Source organism: Ictalurus furcatus, chromosome 12 (genome assembly GCF_023375685.1).
Source record: "Ictalurus furcatus strain D&B chromosome 12, Billie_1.0, whole genome shotgun sequence".
NCBI classification, from domain to species: domain Eukaryota; kingdom Metazoa; phylum Chordata; class Actinopteri; order Siluriformes; family Ictaluridae; genus Ictalurus; species Ictalurus furcatus.
Window position 1 is genome coordinate 4,999,322 of NC_071266.1, and position 17,178 is coordinate 5,016,499.

Consider the following 17,178-nt stretch of genomic DNA (forward strand, 5'->3'; position numbering starts at 1 on the left):
TTTAATTGAACGCTTGCGATTTTGTTGTATGCGTTGAAGAACTAAAATAGCATCATGAGTCATGTCACCCTCTATCAACAGGCTGATAATGTCATCTGATTTTATGAATTACTGATAGAGCAACATTTTCACAGCGCCTCTTCTCCGAGGTCTCCAAGGAAACTGCGTTTCTACGGCTGCATCATTCAGGGTGACTTCACGCTAAATTTATATAACTGACATACTTAATAAGAAACTAGAACAATGCACGGATAAATCAGGCACTGTGCATGTACTGAGGCAGGTCTTGGCATTATGAGCCAGACTTGCATGTACACAACCTTTTATAGTTTTGTAGCGAGCTTTGAGAGAACTTGACCATAGGTGAAATGGCACAAGGGTTCTTGTGATCTTGCTTGTGATGCTTGTGGTACAATGTTTGCAGTACTCACTGGGTTTATCTTTTAAATCACTGGCAAGCTTGCTGCAGCGCATAACCCCTAAAAGCTTCACCCTGTATCCGCGTGCGTTGCCATAGTGACGCGAGGGAATGCAGAATTCCTGTGGCCTGTTCCGCAGCTCCTCCGTCACAGTGACACCTCTGTCAGACTGCACCAAATTCCAGCCAATCAGTGGGATGTGCTCCCGACCCACGTGCTCTATTCACAAATTCTGGGGGATTCAGAACCTGCTGCTTTATCTTACTCTCACAATGAGTCATGCAACCCCCACCATCAGTCTTGCATTGCCTGGGTGCATCTGTTGCAAGAGACCTGTGCTGATGGAGCAAATAGGCTGCAATCTGACGTTTCGAGATTTCAATAATGAGACGTTTTCCTTCTAGGATGCCTACAGACTGCATGTAAACATTGATCTTACTTTAAAAATAGGCATGCTATTCAGGATGCTTTAGAAACTCAACCCGCTCTTTATCCAGTGTAGGCTACTGATTTTTAATTACCCATAATCTCATAGACCACACCACAATGTATTGTGTCTGGGAAAGGTGACCTCTCAAGTGCAAAACTAACCCTTTTGTTTTGAGTTAAATAGACCCCACATTCAAAAAATGAATTCATTACTCTTACTTAATCTAATTAAAGAAAGTTTTTTCACACAATTTAATTTAGTTAATTCAAAATAAATCAGTTTAGTTGGGTCAATACAATTTAGATGGTTAGGTCAAATTAATTTACTCTAGTATGTGTAGTTAACTTTATTACATTTGTAAAAACTAAATCTTCTTATTTCGGTCCAACTGATTTTTTTTTTTTTTAATTAAATTGACTGAGGTTTAATTAATTGTCTTATGTTTAATCAAGCAGTTTCGTTCATCATTATACACAATGTATATAATGACCAAATAAGAAAAGACTTGTATCACTGATTGCCCACAGCCTGAGCACAAGCACCACTCTTCAGCACAATGGTAACCACAAAATTTTAAACAACAAAACAAAAGAAAAAACATTACAGGGACTCCTTCAAATGTCCAACATAACTGAACATTAAACACTAGCATGTCTTTCCATTTACTGAAAAACACATAAAATAACACTTAATCCCTAGATTTAATGCAGTCCCTTGCAAAGCATGCTGGGAACTACAGATCCACTGCCCAATTAGTTATGTCAACAAAATGATTCATGTAGTTTTAACACATATTAATTAAGTAAACTTCAGTTTTAAATGTATTAGGTGGATTGAACACAATGAAATTAAGGTGTGACAAAATGTTCAAAAATCGTGTTACTTTAGCTCATTCTAATTAATTAAACTCAACAAGGCAAAAACTTTTTTTTTTGTTTTGTTTTGTTTTTGAGTGCAGAGGTAGCACATTAGCTGTTCTGTAAGTAGAATAACTTCAATTAATCAATTGTTTTGTTTTTGTTTTTTTTTAAAAGTGTGAAGGGTGATTTTAAACCAGTGAACGTTTCAGCACCACGGTCAGCGGCCTAGACAACCGTTCAACTGGGTAGAGCTCTGATTAGTAAATGAATAAATAAGTAGCTATATTACAAAATAGTCTTATCCTCTTGATTAGAATTAGCTGCCCATGTGCAAAAAAAAGCCATCCACCAAAATACTGTTATATCATCAAAGGATTAGATTTAAGATTAGTGTCAGGGTGCTGTAATAGTCTTTATCCGCATGATTATCTCTTGATCATGAGATGGCTGGCCTGTGCCTACCAAGGAATGACAGAAAGATCTAACCAAACTGTTGCTTTTGTTTTTTTTGTTGTTGTTGTTTTTTTTAAATCCATGGTGTCAACAAATGCTGCCTCACCATAGCAAATCTGAGCAAGCAAATGAATCTTTCAAAATAATAATAATAATAATAATAATAATAATAATAATAATAATAATAATAACAATAATAATCTTGCTTAGCATGTCAATATGGAAAACACTTGAACTAATTCCTGATTTTTTTTTTTTAAAAGAAGCAAATTACCCTTTTAAATATTAAAAGAATAAAAAGGAGCCGGATCATATTTGTTATTCATATATTTTCAAATATACAATATAAAACATACGTTTTATACTATAACAATTGGCACATTGGACGGTAGAGAATTGTTTTTGTTGCAAAATAGGTACATTCAACGTTTAAATAGATAGATAGCATCAGGGAAAACGTGAGCAGTGTGTGTGTGTGTGTGTGTGTGTGTGTGTGTGTGTGTGTGTGTGTGTGTGTGTGTGTGTCGGAGGCCAGCACCACGGACAGCTCAGCGTCGGTGATAACATAGCGTCTAGTCTTTAGCGCCAAAAATAGCTTCAAATGGATAGAGAAATAAAAGATCTGAACACTGACGCACAAGCTAACATTTTATACACCTCTTACTGTAGCCCGGCACCAGGTAGCGTTTTCTTTTTCTTTTCTTTTTTTCTTCTTTAAAAGCCACAACGAAGATACAATTAGAATACTTTAAGCATGCATTATAAGTAAACTAGAAGTAGACCTCCAGAAACCCCCCCTTTGTGACATTCCCGGGGTCAACGTGGTGGTTATTATACACATATAATAACATGAAACCCCTGTCTTGGAGGAGAGGCCTTTTTTTATTCACCGGCAGTACATTGCGTGAAACAGGCTTCACGCTTTCTCCCGTTCGGTGCCTTACATTCAATTCACCCTTCATGGACGGGTTGTATGGGGAGCTTAACAGAGAGCTTCTCTCTCGCGTTAAAAATAAAGCTAGCGATCCAAGGTGTTTGTCCATTTGGTGTTAGTGTCCTTCGGGCCTGCTTCGTTCTTGAGGTCCTGGAAAACCTCGGTGAAGAAGTGCGGGTCAGCGTTGATCTGCAGCATTTTGGCACTCATTTTGTCAATGATGCGCAACGAGCGCTCCCAGAACACCTCCTTGTTGGTCTCGACCAGAAAAGGTTTGAGCGGGTAGGAGATCTCGTTGCCCATGTAGGAGTAGGCCAGGTACAAGCAGGTGAGGAACGTGGCCTGCAGCTCGTACTCGCTGCTGATGTCCTCGGTCACGGCTTCCCGACACAGCAGGTAGACGAACACCAGGTTGGCGGGCGTGATGAAACCTTGGTCCTGCCAGCCTTGGATAAGCAGCGAGCGGTCTACATTTCGGAACCACAGGATGATCTCGTTGGGACTCAGCTCTTTGAGCTTGTAGCACCTGCGGCACATGAACTCGCTCAAGCAGCGCAGCAGTTCGCCGGTGGACGCTTGGACGATCACGCGTCGTGGGGAGATTATCGAGCGGGTGCTGGCTTGTCTCTGGACCGGCAGGAGCTGTTTTCCGTTCTGTGAGCCATTCTGGGTTTGATTGGCGCGAAGGCTTTTATCTGGAACAGTCGGAACCGGCACTGCTAGCGGCCCAGGCTTTTTGCGCTCGGAGCCTGATTGTGATTTCTTGAGATTTTCGGTGTTGAGCTGGTCCACAGGGTTACTGATCTGAGAAACTGGGGGATTGGGGTTCACCTTTTTGGCGCTCTTCTTCTTGGCCGACGCGGCCACTAACCTCTTCCACGTAAGGGCTGATATGAGAACGGAATGACGCTTTAGACTTTTCTCCGTCTTGCCACTGGCACCGTGTCCAGCCTCCGTTTTTTCGTCCAGAATCCCTCCTTTCCTGGAGGTGGGAGAAATTGAGAGCACCGTGCCCATGGTTGCGGTTGACGACCAACACCCACCGGCCTGTTGGAATGCTATGTGCCTTATGTCCCGTAGACTGCGCCGGAGAGGTGCGACTTCAGATCAGAGATTCTCGTCCATCTACGATTCACCGGACCATTGCACAGACGGTGAGGAGAAGAAAAACGGTAGATGTTGAATCGGAGAGATTACGGTGCCTATAAAATATGTGAGTCTGCAACATTCGTGCGCGCGCTCCGCCACTCCTTCTGCATCCCGCTGCGCGCGCAGCCTTTACCAAGCGCGAGGAATGGGCAGGACCTGAGATGTGTAGCCGGGCAAAAACACACACTGTAAAGACCCGCAAGCCGGGATAAGCCTCCCGACTCGTCCAATCCCTGGTCAATGCACCATGATTGATCAATTATTCCACCAATCCGAGGGGGCGATAAAAGCAGCATCTACCTAGCTTATTTCTCAACGGATCATGCTTATGGGTTAGACCGTCTGTTTCACAGTTTTCTATTTTTGCTTCAGGTTATAGTTCCTTTTTTTGGATTTGATCCAAACACCAGCAAAGAAAAAGTACAGTATTACTGAAATGCAGCATGACATCATAGCTTGTCAGGCCATAGCCTAGTCCATTGATTTAATGACTTTAATTTATGAACCAGAATTGACAGAGGAAGGGTGGAACAGAGAGGCATGGAAACGGAAATACAAATTTACATCACATCTCTTTCACATGCTTTTACCACCTACTTGCAGAGATTAAGAGACAAAGATATAATTAAGGGGGGAAAGAAATCCTTTTTAGCATATGCGTGCAAAAAAAAGTATCCTTGTAAATATGTACAAGAATAAAATATCATCATGTTGTATAAGCTCCATTCATCACTAAGGCCTAAAATTAAATTCACCTGATGCTAGTCCAAGGCCAGGTGTGAAGCAATGCAACTGTTCTCAAAGCACGATCAACGCCAAGATTCACAGATCTACGCAATACCTCCCTCTAGTGGCCAGCTTATAGTACAGTGTACAGTAGCGTAGAGCAGTGGTGCACAACTAGACGGCTAGTACCGTTTAATTATTTAAGACTAAGACTTTCCGACACATACAAATCAAGTAACTTTTGTGTGAGAATAATAATCACCAACTGTGCTGGACCTAGGGTATCTAGGTAGTTATAAAGCGCCCACGTGTTTACTTTCCAAATCTTTCAATTAATATATAGGAGCAGACTGTATTCCAGCTCATTTACTTCTGCTCCACTACACTTCACATTGGCTTATCAATACCTTGGACAACAGCAATTGGCTAAGGCAGGGGTGTCAATCATATGACCCATATCATATGATTGGCCCAATAAGGTCCGGCCAACCGAATGATTTTATGATCCTTGTTCTAAGTTAAATTCTATGTGTGGACCAATAATTGAATTGAAATATTAAAAAAAGCAAGCAAACACACACACACACACACACACACACACACACACACACACACACACACACAGCTATTTTCTGTTAGTCCACTAATGAGCAAAATAGAGCAATTAACTCAGGGTCATAAACTCTACTGACAAAATGTGCTAATCATATGCAGTTCTTCATTAGCAAGCTAAGCAAAATTGACATGTAATCCTAATTAAATTCATGCCCCAATTACATCCATGTCATACAGTATATAATCTCAGCTTTTACCACTGTGAATACTCATGCAAGACCATAATAATAAAAGCATCATTTGCAATATATATATATATATTTTTAAATGAAGTTCAGGCTGTTCATCTGTTTTCAATTTGTGCATTCAGTATCTAGGGGCAGATGGTGGCTTAGTGGTTAGCACGTTTGCCTCACACTTCCAGAGTCCAGGGTTTGAGTCCCGCTGGGGCCCTGTGTGTGGAGATTGCATGTGTGGAGATTGCTGTGGGGATTTCCTCCAGGTACTCCAGTTTCCTCCCCCAGTCCAAAGACATGCTTGGTAGTCTAAAGTGTCTGTAGTGTCTGTAGTGTATGTGATTGTGCCCTGTGATGGATTGGCACCCTGTCTAGGGTGTACCCTGCCTTATGCCTGATGCTCCCTGGGATAGGCTCCAGGTGACCCTGAAAAGGAGTAAGTGGTAGAAGGATGGATGGATAGAATGTATCTTTCAGATAAACTCAAAGTACAAATAAACTGAATGACAGCAGTGAATTTGTGTTTCAGCACTATGAAAAAAAAAAAACCCCTATCATTTATAAGAATGATGTTCATAAACCAAACTGTACAAAAATAGGTCTATGCCTCCATGATCTGTAAAATAAATGTCATCATCTAACTTACTCAACAAACCTTTTCATAACCAATGGCATACAGTATTTCCAATTTTTTACACAATGTACACAAAAACATTTTGTTCTCATATAATAGCAGTATTATCCCAGAAGATGGCAGTATTGCATTGTGTAAATGCCAGCAGCAGCCAAACAAATACAGTACTTTTGTGATTTTACATTGATTTTACAGACTGATTCTATAGCAGTCTGTAAGGCCACAAGGGTGATAGTCCGATGAGCTCCCCATGGCCTAAGTATTTTCTTCACTGGACAATATTTTAGTATTCTAGGTGCATGGTGGCTCAGTGGTTAGCATGTTTGCCTCACACCTCCAGGGTCGGGGGTTCGATTCCCACCGTGGCCCTGTGTGTGCGGAGTTTGCATGTTCTCCCCATGCTGCGGCGGGCAGTCTGATTGGCATGGTAGGCTGATTGACATGTCCATAGTGTATGAATGTGTGTGTGAGTGTGTATGTGATTGGCACCCTGTCCAGGGTGTACCCAGCTTTGTGCCCGATGCTCCCTGGTTTCCCCGTGACCCTGAAAAGGATAAGCGGTATACAATATGGATGGATGGAAATTGGTATTCTTTCCATGAAGCATGCACATAGGAATTTTTTGGCAAAGTTTGTCCCTAAGTGTGAATGAGTGTGTGTGCATGGTGCCCTGTGATGGACCGGCTTCCCCTCCAGGGTGTATTCCTGCCTCAGGCTCAGTGTTCCCGGGATAGGCTCCGGATTCACTGTGACCTTAACCAAGATGGAGCGGTTACTGGACATGAATGAATGAATCAATATTGGCTTGTCTTGTTATGGTACATTATATAGACTCAACCAGGATAATGCAAGACACTTAGCAGTGAGATGACATGATAAAAATGTGATCAAAATCAAGGCAATGTAATATCAGAGAAGAGAAGACGGGGCAAGATGGACTCTCCCCAGACTAAGGTATGGTAAAGGTTTTGATAATAATTTATTTAAATTTGTCAAATATTAAACACTGCCCTTAATGTTGTAATCTTTAATAAGCTCTTTGAAACAAGGGCTAAAATGGATTTCATGTTGATTTTTTTTTTTTTTTACTTTGTTTCATTATAAAAATACATTGAGGTTTGCTTCTATTTTAATGTCAAGAATCCAAGACTACACACAACGAGTCTTAAATTATTCTTATATTGAATAACAACAAGATCTATTTAAAGAAAATACAAACATGAAGCATAGAAAATACAGACTAAAAGACAGAGATTAAATAAAAATGCATACAATAGGTTTATTTTTTTTGCCCTGCATAAATTAGGCAGATCTAGGATTTCCTTAGGAATCCTAATACGCATGTGTCCCAAAATTATTGCATGCGGGCAGGAAAAAAAGTTTGGGCTCGAAGAATGTACAACTGTCTCTGATGGCCATGTCTCTTGTGAGTATATCTGTTTGTCCTTCTGATATGAGTCAGCATTTGGGGAATTTCAGAAATATTGGGTTGATGAGAACACATTGGAGGAGTCATATTTCCGCCTGGGTTTAGTCTGTGCGACAGAGAATCTACAGTTTAATGCGCTCTGTAGAGTCTAAAGGCAGACGTTGACCTTTTTTCTAATGGCACACCGTTCACATTGTACCACACAACACCACTGAAACTGGCACTGGCAGTTCTCCTCATACTCAAGAGTGTGTTCGGTATATCCTTTATTGCAGCACAGCCAATCACAGGCTCCGGGACCTGTCTCTGTATCATTACACACCCGATCGCGTGTCCCTTCAGATCCTGTCCTGCGATTGGCCACGCAGAAATCCGGGGATTCATCTGAATAGATGAGACTGTGGGCACCCAGGGGTGGGACATCCCGGTCCAGGGGGACGAGGGATTTGCCGTCATTGCCACCCATCACACGAACTGCCATTTGGAAGCTCTGCATGAGATGATTTCCAACCTGGCGGAACAGAGGCAACTTCCTCCAGCAGCTGCTGAGTGTACAGGAGCCAGAGAGGCCGTGACATTTACATTCGGTGCGCATATTGGTCTTTACAGCCTGTCTCACACACACACACACACACACACACACACACACAAACAAACAGTTTACAAAAAAACAAGACAGACATATTTACAAGCAGACACTTCAAGGGGAACCATTTGGCTGGAGTTCATTTTAATTCATCTGTTCGACATAATTAATCTGTAATTCACAAGGTGACCTGATGCCTGCCCGTCTAGTTCATTGCATTTTAATGTCTTGGGAGCAATGTGGAGAAACATAAATTAAACTGCCATATGGAAGACTGTGCCTGGCAGCAGCCGGAAAAACGCTGCAAATCTCTGACATCCATCTGGGTACCTGACTACTACACACACTCATGTTTGTCTTACTATCTTTGTAAGGACCTTCCATTGACAAAATTATTAATGCAGCTAATTAACACTATGCTACACCTAAATCGAACCTTTTTCTCATGGGGACCAGCCAAATGTCCCTACAAGGTCAAAACTGTCAGACATTCCTGTCCGTGTGGGGATATTTGATCCCTACCAAGATATAAAAACATAGCAGACATACTAAGCAGTACCACAAATCCAAATTTGTCAAATAAATACTACTTCATTTTTTACACTAGCTTGTATTGTATCAGGTACAGAGCTTCTCTGAATATAGCTTTAATGAAGCTGCCATTTATATATATATATATATATATATATATATATATATATATATATATATATATATATATATATATATATATAAAGAAACCTGTTACATCATAATACATTTTTTTTTAAACTCACAAACTTTACTCACACCAAAAAGGAGCTGATTGATTGCAAAAAAAAAACAAAAAAAACAAATTTGTGCTATGTTTCTAGTTTACATATTAACATTCTGAATATGTTGCATAAACTAAGCTCATTTCTAAATGTGACCCTATTCACTTTGTTAGCAGAATCTAAATATTGTGAAACATACAGTGTATTGTATCTACTACTATTGTAATATGATATCTATGCAGTATTTTCCACTTCTTAAAACTGATTTGCTTCATATTGCTCGAATGGAAGTGGACAAGAGTGAAACTGTGTACATGGTACAGCTATTAAAATGGTACCATAACAACAGCCTGTTAGCAAAAACATAGATCCCATTAAAGCAAAAATACACAGCTTTTTAAAGCCCGGAGAGAGACACACACTGAACAGTGTTGATGGTTCAACAATTCTTCAGTTTCCTGCAGAGGGCTGCCGTGCTCTGGGAACTTGTATTAGACCCAAAACACAGGAGTTATCCTGAAAACAGGGGCTTGGCGGTCTGTGTTGTCTAAGTAAACAAACCTGCAAAGTTCCATCACAACAAGGCTTTTGTTTTTTTAACCAGTTTACTATGGTGTAGTATTTAGCACTGTAAGTCATAACTGCAAAACACATATCTAAATTACCACATTATACTGCATGCAATCGAATAATAAAAATACAGAATCTCAATTCATGATTTGTTGAGCATGGTGGTGCTGTGGGTAGCTTTGCTGCCTCACAGCTCCATGGTCCCTGGTTCAATCCTAAACTGGGGTTACTGTCTGTGTGGACTCTTTGTATGTTCTCCACTTGGGTTTCCCCTGGGTTCTCTGTTTTCATCTCACCTCCCAAAAACATGCCAATAGGTGGAACGGTGACTCTAAGCTGTGAATGTGTGTGCATAGTGCCCTGCGACGGACTGGTGTCCCATCCAGGGTGTATTCCCAACTAACGCCGAGCGGTCCTGGGATAGGCTCCGTATCACCATGATAAAGAGGCTACTGAAGATGAATGATTGCGTTCATGATTTTTATTAGTCAGTCACTTCAAGTACATGTGATAGACCTTGTCCAACCCATTCTTAACTTATCTCTTCCTAATGTTCCTAATGCCCCACTACCAATAAAGCATGCTGTTTCCGTACCAGTCTGCCTGCCTCGTTGTTGTGCAGATCAATCAGGCTCCTGATATCACTCTTGCCCTTCCGTTTCCTGGTGTCCATGAACTGCTGGGAAATCTTGTATCCAAAGTCCACATCATCCCCGCAACCCCCCCACTCCCAGTGTTGGTTCTGGAGAGCAGGGTTTGGACTCTCTTTAGCCTGCTCATTGGGGCTACCAGAAGAGCTCTTAATAGCCACACAGCCACACTGTAGCAGCTCACCCTGGCTGCAGGCCCGTGTTACCGCATGCAGCACTCCGGCAGCCATGATGCCATTTACGAAAGCCGTCTCCCGAATATCTGAGAAGAAATAAAGGAGTTAACATAATATACACAAAGCCACTTATAATACTTGTATGCGTTATCTATGATAAATGCAAAAAGATACATTGCGATGTATTGACCCAGGGGGTGAATACTTATGCAACCAATAACTAATAAATAATTTCTCTCTCTCTCTCTCTCTCTCTCTCTCTCATACACACACATTTCAAATCTTTTCAGAGTGGTCTTTTTCCAGTTTGTCCATTTTCAGATAGCCTGCACCCACTGTAGCCTTCTTCTGCTGTAGTCTTCTTCTACCATCAGCCTGAAGGTTTGATGTATTGTATGTTCTGAGATGCTTTTCTACTCACCAAGGTTCTAAAGAGTGGTTATTTGAGTTACTGTAGGCTTCCTGCAATGGGAGGTCAGGGTTTTGTGCAGGTCACTTGAGTTCTTCCATTCCAACCTTTGCAAGCCATGTCTTCATGGACCTTGCTTTATGCACAGGGGTATCGTCATACTGAAACATGTTCGGGCTAGTCCCCTTAGATCCAGTGAAGGGAAATTGCTATGGCAAACAAAAACATTCTAGACCAGTGATCACCAACCCTCTTGCTTCAGATCTACCTTCCTGCAGATTTCATCTCCAACCAAAATCTAGCACACCTGTTTTAACTTCTTAAGGCAATGATTAGATGGTCAGGTGGGCACGATTATGGTTGGAGGATAAGGAAAGAAGATCTCCAGGAACAAGGTTATTGACCACTATTGTAGACAATTTTGTGGTAAAAGTTTGGGGAAGGCTGACGTGTGTGAGGGTCAGGTGTCCACATACTTTTGGTCATGACGTGTATATACCTCCTGTGTTTAGTTAAGAACAACAATTACAAAATACTTATTTATATACTACATTCTCCATTTTGTTCTCTAAGATACATCCTGAATATATGAAGCATTACTTTATTAACGTAAGTGTGTATGTACTCCTTGCACATCTCTCTTGTCTAGACTTGTCTGGATACACCTTCATTTGCCAAAAGGGTGTGTTTTCTTTTGGAAGAATCAAGGAGCTCTCCAAGAAGCGCTAATTATTGGTGTCGAATTCTAACACGGGCCACATTCCATTTATCAGAATTGAGCAAATTGCTGACCTTTTGCATGTCACATTCCTGAAAGCCATGCTCATACAGGTGTGTAATAAAGAGAGAATGCCTCTCATTTCTCAATAAGAAAGCTTGGCTCAAGTTGCAGTCACTACCAGGAACTCACACCAAGACAGTATTATACTTGAATTCAAATGGAAGAGGTGGGAGAAGATCACCGTTATTCATGGCGAATTGTGAGTTATTTAATTTTTTTTACGCACTGTTAAAGCACTCCTGGCCAGAGTGATGCTGGAAACTCCTGCCCTCTCATGGCCTACATGAGAACTACAGGGAAATTTGCTCACAACTTTCCAGCACAGGGGTTGTCAAATGGAATTCTGGGAACCTAGTGCCCAGGATTTGATCTTTTCCTGCTCCCAATACACCTGATTCGGCTCAGCTAGCACTTGGCTGTGAGTTCCCAGTATTGAAGTTGAGAACCCCTGCTCTATAAAACTACCCTAGGATTAGCACTCATGTCTTGCATTTCAATAATGCTTTAACATGCTCTTGTTGATTCATGTCTGAGAAGTCTGTTGCACCTACATCACACAAGTAGCCTCTTGCAGCACAAGTATACGAGTGTACAAGGGAGTGGAGGACATGTGGGAATTTGTCTATTTCCAATTAATATATCTCTTTTGAGCAAAATTTTTTGCTACATTCTTCAAATCATATGTATTTTTTTCTTTTTAGACTATACCGACCTATCATTAGGAGATCAACAGTCATGATCATCTGTACTCAGATGCCAAGGGAGAAAATGTGGACATGCTGTCTGCATTAGAAGGACAGCATACACTCTCTCTCTCTCTCTCTCTCTCTCTCTCTCTCTCTCTCTCTCTATCTCTCCTATCAATCACAGAGACACTAGCCAATTATGGGCACCTGTGTGCTCATGTATTTAGAAGATAGCAGAAAGCCCTTTCTTCTGTATATTTTTGCAGCATGAGCAGTATTTCAAAAAAAAGATGTGGAGGTTGCCTTTATATATCTCAGAAGAAGCAATCCATCACCCTCTCTGATTGTAATCATTGTATGATAGGGACGGTGGAGCGTGGGTGGTGATAATGGCTAAAAATAATTGTGATACACAATCGGTGTAATTGGCTGCATATTTGAATGTAGCAATGCTGATGTTAAAAAAAAAAAATGTAAGTAATTTTTTTAATTTCTCTTCTTTATGAACAGCTTTCTGTTTTGAAAAACTACAGATCATGAAGCCTTCTGGGGAAGTTTTTCTCCTGAAATCTACTGTTATTTCGATTCAGTATCTCAGCACTCTAAAAACTACTGATACAGGCCTTATGACGGTAATGGGATTTCACCATTGGAAAAAGGTTAGGGGAAGTCGACGAGGGTGTGATTAAAAACAATATTAGAGGACACAGAGAGACTATCACAGAGCACTTGACTGTATGTGTGCATGTGTCTGAAACATAAACAGGCCTCACTAAACTGTGACTAATCTTTGACTAAGGAGTGAGTTGGCCCCCTGTAGCTAAGCATCACTCTACATATTAGACTCTACATTTTCCCTGGGAAAATGCTCAAACCATCTCTCTTTCTGGGAATTAAAGTAGGTTACATTTCTTTATTATTTATTTATTTTTTTTCACTAACACACAGCCCCTTCGTTCATAATCTCAGGTTGTTTTCTGAAATAACTAAGGAGCAGCATCACTGTAATGGTACATGTTTATTTTATTGCAATTCCTCTGGGAGTCTTAGTGTTACAGTATTTGAGGCATGTAACTATGTAATTAAGACTGTAATTAAAGTCATTAAATTTGACTATAATAGGAGTTCAATTACCAACAGCCAAACAGAACTATAACCTCTGACTGCAGGTATGTTTTAATACATGTTTTACAATTGTATACATAAAAGCATTGTTTTTCGAAAAACCATAATTTCCTGGAACTCTCGTGTTGTCTGGATGAAGACAAGACCTCATGCAGCTACATTATTGAAAGGGAAATTCACCTTGTTGCAGGATCTTGCCTAGACTCTTGCCATGACCTGTACAGTTCCATCGCTGATGGCGGAACTGGTGTTGGCATTCGCGTATTCCCAACCGTGCCCCTTTGGCAACTTCTTGGATTATTTCAGGCTGTGTTTGGCACAGTTCAGTTTGTACACCTCCTGCCGGCTTACTCCTCCTGCAAATGCTGTTTGGGTCCATCACAAGAGGACTGGCCATCACACTGTAGATAGCGAAGTGGAGAACAAATTTAAGAATGTTTTTCCTAGCACACACACACACACACACATACACACAGATCAACTTTCTGAACATGATCCTCATTCCAAACATGCTTGCTGAGAAAGGATGAAGCTGAAATTCATTACTTCTCTCTTTTTCTGTTTGTCTAAACGTAACTGTTTTGAGCTCTATTATGAAATGGCATTAACCATTTTTGCAAAGAGTGACCTCTATTATCAGAGGTAGTCAGATAATTATCAGAAGTACATCTTATAAACGTTATTGTTTAGAATCCATGGGTCTTCTGCTGAAAAAAAAAACAAAAACAAAAACAAAACCACAATAGAAACCATCACAGAAATTCGAATGGTTTCCACTACAAATTCCATTACGATCCATCAGCTAACTTTTAACATTATTGTTCCTTGTGACCAATAGAAGGCAACAAATTGCCAGTAGAGACCCACAGGGACCATTACAGTTTCCATTAAAACCAAAACAATTCCCATTATAACCATTACAAATTCTATAAGGGTTTCTGTTGGGTTTTTTGTTGTTGTTGTTGTTGTTGTTGTTTTCTGCAAGGCCTGCTCATCTTTGTGAAATTATTTCATTGCACTACTTTACTGCATAACCGACTTTATCCCCAGAGATTATTAACCTCCCCTGGATCGTGTTATCATGCTCTGAGCTTAGAACTAAGCTCATATGTCTCAGTAATTACAAGAAATTGTTCTTTTGATCTGCTGTAGCAGCCAATGACACTGCGCGTTCTGTTAAGTATACGTAACCAAGTGCACGGATAGATTTAGTTTAGACCTCATGCATTTGAAGAAATACTGTGCATGCATCAGGCTATGCTTATCATAATATTATATGAAGTGTTGTAACTTACCACCACAGGCGACCGGTGAGAGTGAAGACAAGAAGAAGGTGCGCTTGTGTTGGGAGCATCATCCAGCAGAGAATCGTTCAAAATAAATGAAATCCACCTGCAGCTAATTTATACAGGTGTTTGTGAATAGCAGAAAACCTTAAAGCTCGCATCGTTCCAGCCACTGTATCACACAAACGCGCGCGCACGCGCACGCGCGCGCGGTTCTGCTTATGAGGCACAGCTGGAAATGAGGATTTGTTGAAGCCAAGAGATGCAGGAGGCAAGGTGTCCAGTGAGTGAGTATATTGGGGCAGAAGTGCACATGGATAAAATAATAATAATAATAATAATAATAATAATAATAATAATAATAATAATAAAGAAAGAAAGAAATCTCGAGCGCAGTTTACGCGTTCACGGTGCGCACGCGAGCGGACACGCACGAGTTCCGCCTTCGTAAAGGTTCCTTTGGAGGCGTTTTGCACAAAGTGAGTCTCAAACTAAGTTTGGCGTTCGTTTAATGACGCGGAAAAGAAAAACAGCCGTGCAGTTGTGCCACTCAAAAAAAAAAAAGAAAAGAAAGTGTACAGAACAGCTCTGTCTGTTTTCTTTTAACTTTTATTGAGGTCTTGTGTTTGGTTTTGCGTTATGATGTCAGTTCTGGTATGTTTTTCATAAAAATTTCCCTTTGCTGTTTGTTGACCTTGGCAAGTCTTTCTAGGCCTCCAGCTATGTCAATGTCTTGTGCTATCAAGTGGAGTTAAAATGTGAGAACTCTGTACATTCTCTGCACACCTAAGAGAATGAATGTCAAATCCTGATGCCAAAATTTCCAAACCCCTCCTGAAATCTGAGGGCAGAGGACGGAATGGATCCTCCCTGATTTATCTTTGTTTATCTCCCACTCAGAGGATTGAATATCAGCGAAAGAACATGGTTTATCCGTCACCGGCACAAAAAAAATAAATAAAATAAAATAAAAATAAAAGAGTGATGAGTTTAAAATGTCGCTGAAATGATTTTTGACCTGCCTACAGCTTGTGTTTTGAACAAACTTTCTCTCTTAGACATAAAGGGTTCTTACTTTACCAGAGGAACACACTCTGCAAGTGAAACCCTCTATTGTAGGTGATACATAGGACTTTTAAGGATTCCCACATAGCCCTAGAGTATGGCTGGACTAAACCTCAGAAAAGCTGTTTTCAAAGAACGTGTGTTCAAAACTTAAAATGCAGACCTAAAATGAAAATCTGTGCAAAAAAACCAAAACAAACAAACAAACAAAAAAAACGTGTTTACATGACATTTATGAAATGGATTCAGATCAGATTCAGATGCATAATGGTTTAAAAATTATTCTGTTGTGCGTCATAAGTCTAGGTTGCATACCCCTGTCTTTCTCTAGTATTTTGCAAACTTAGAGGTCTACTTTGGTCTCACAAACAGGAAACATGAATTAAATGACTTGGAGGGAGAGGGAGGGGGAGGGAGGGGGGGAGGGGGGAGTAATGGTCAATGTAGATATAGAGGCCTAGTTCTGATAATCAGGTGCTGCCATAAAGCATGTGGCATTCCATGTAGTAACTCCTAAGAATGAAAACCTTGCTAAATAAAGGGCAGTACTGAATGTTTGGCTTCCAGCTGTTCTCACATCTGCCATAAGGTATGCACAATAACTTCTACTCTTTTCCAAGAAAACCACAGGCGGTGTGCTTTGTCTACACTGTTAAAAACTAAAAATAAGAATTTCATTAGATATCAGTGAGTCTCTTAAACTTTATTAGATTATATCTGCAAACATAATAGAAAGATAATAAGTTTTGTATTCTTACAGTCTGCATTTTGCCAAGTAAAAAAAAAAGAAAAAGAAAACTGACCTAATTGAATTAGTGTAAAATAACCTAATTCCACAGAAGGGGTGCGTTTTGAGGTCAGCTGTGAAAGATGGAATTGAACAGTAATGTTGATACACTATATGGCCAAAAGTTTGTGGACAAAATTCTGGGAATCTTTCCACTAGATTTTGGAGCAGAGCTGTGGGGATTTGACCGTTTAGAAACAAGCGCATTAGTAAGGTCGGGCACTGATGTTCTAAGGCCAAGGAGGCCCGGCGCATGTTGACATTCCAGTTTATCCCAAAAGTGTTCAGTGGGATTGCGGTCAGGGCTCTGTGCATGCCACTTGAGATACAGTAATTCTGTGCTTCCAAATTTGTGGCAACAGTTTGGGGAAGGCCCACTTATGGGTGTGATGGTCAGGTGTCCACATACTTTTGGCAATATAGTGGTCTAAACCAGAGTGGCCTTTTGTTTGTTTTATTAAATATGAACCTTAACAC

The 17,178-nt window shown here is 40.6% G+C and overlaps 2 protein-coding genes across 2 annotated transcripts; both read right to left on the minus strand.

Annotated features, from left to right (window-relative positions):
• Positions 1-2,638: 2,638 nt before the first annotated feature.
• Positions 2,639-4,622, minus strand: cdk5r2a (cyclin-dependent kinase 5, regulatory subunit 2a (p39)). Its single transcript, XM_053638279.1, has one exon. The coding sequence runs from the start codon at positions 4,111-4,113 to the stop codon at positions 3,181-3,183; it is 933 nt and encodes a 310-aa protein (XP_053494254.1). The 5' UTR covers positions 4,114-4,622; the 3' UTR covers positions 2,639-3,180.
• A 3,110-nt stretch (positions 4,623-7,732) lies between these two features.
• wnt6a (wingless-type MMTV integration site family, member 6a) lies at positions 7,733-16,365 on the minus strand. The gene is made up of 4 exons (XM_053638712.1): positions 14,859-16,365; positions 13,744-13,964; positions 10,332-10,648; positions 7,733-8,435 (listed from the first exon to the last, which is right to left on the minus strand). The coding sequence occupies exons 1-4, from the start codon at positions 14,918-14,920 to the stop codon at positions 7,974-7,976; spliced, it is 1,062 nt and encodes a 353-aa protein (XP_053494687.1). The 5' UTR covers positions 14,921-16,365; the 3' UTR covers positions 7,733-7,973.
• Positions 16,366-17,178: the final 813 nt, after the last annotated feature.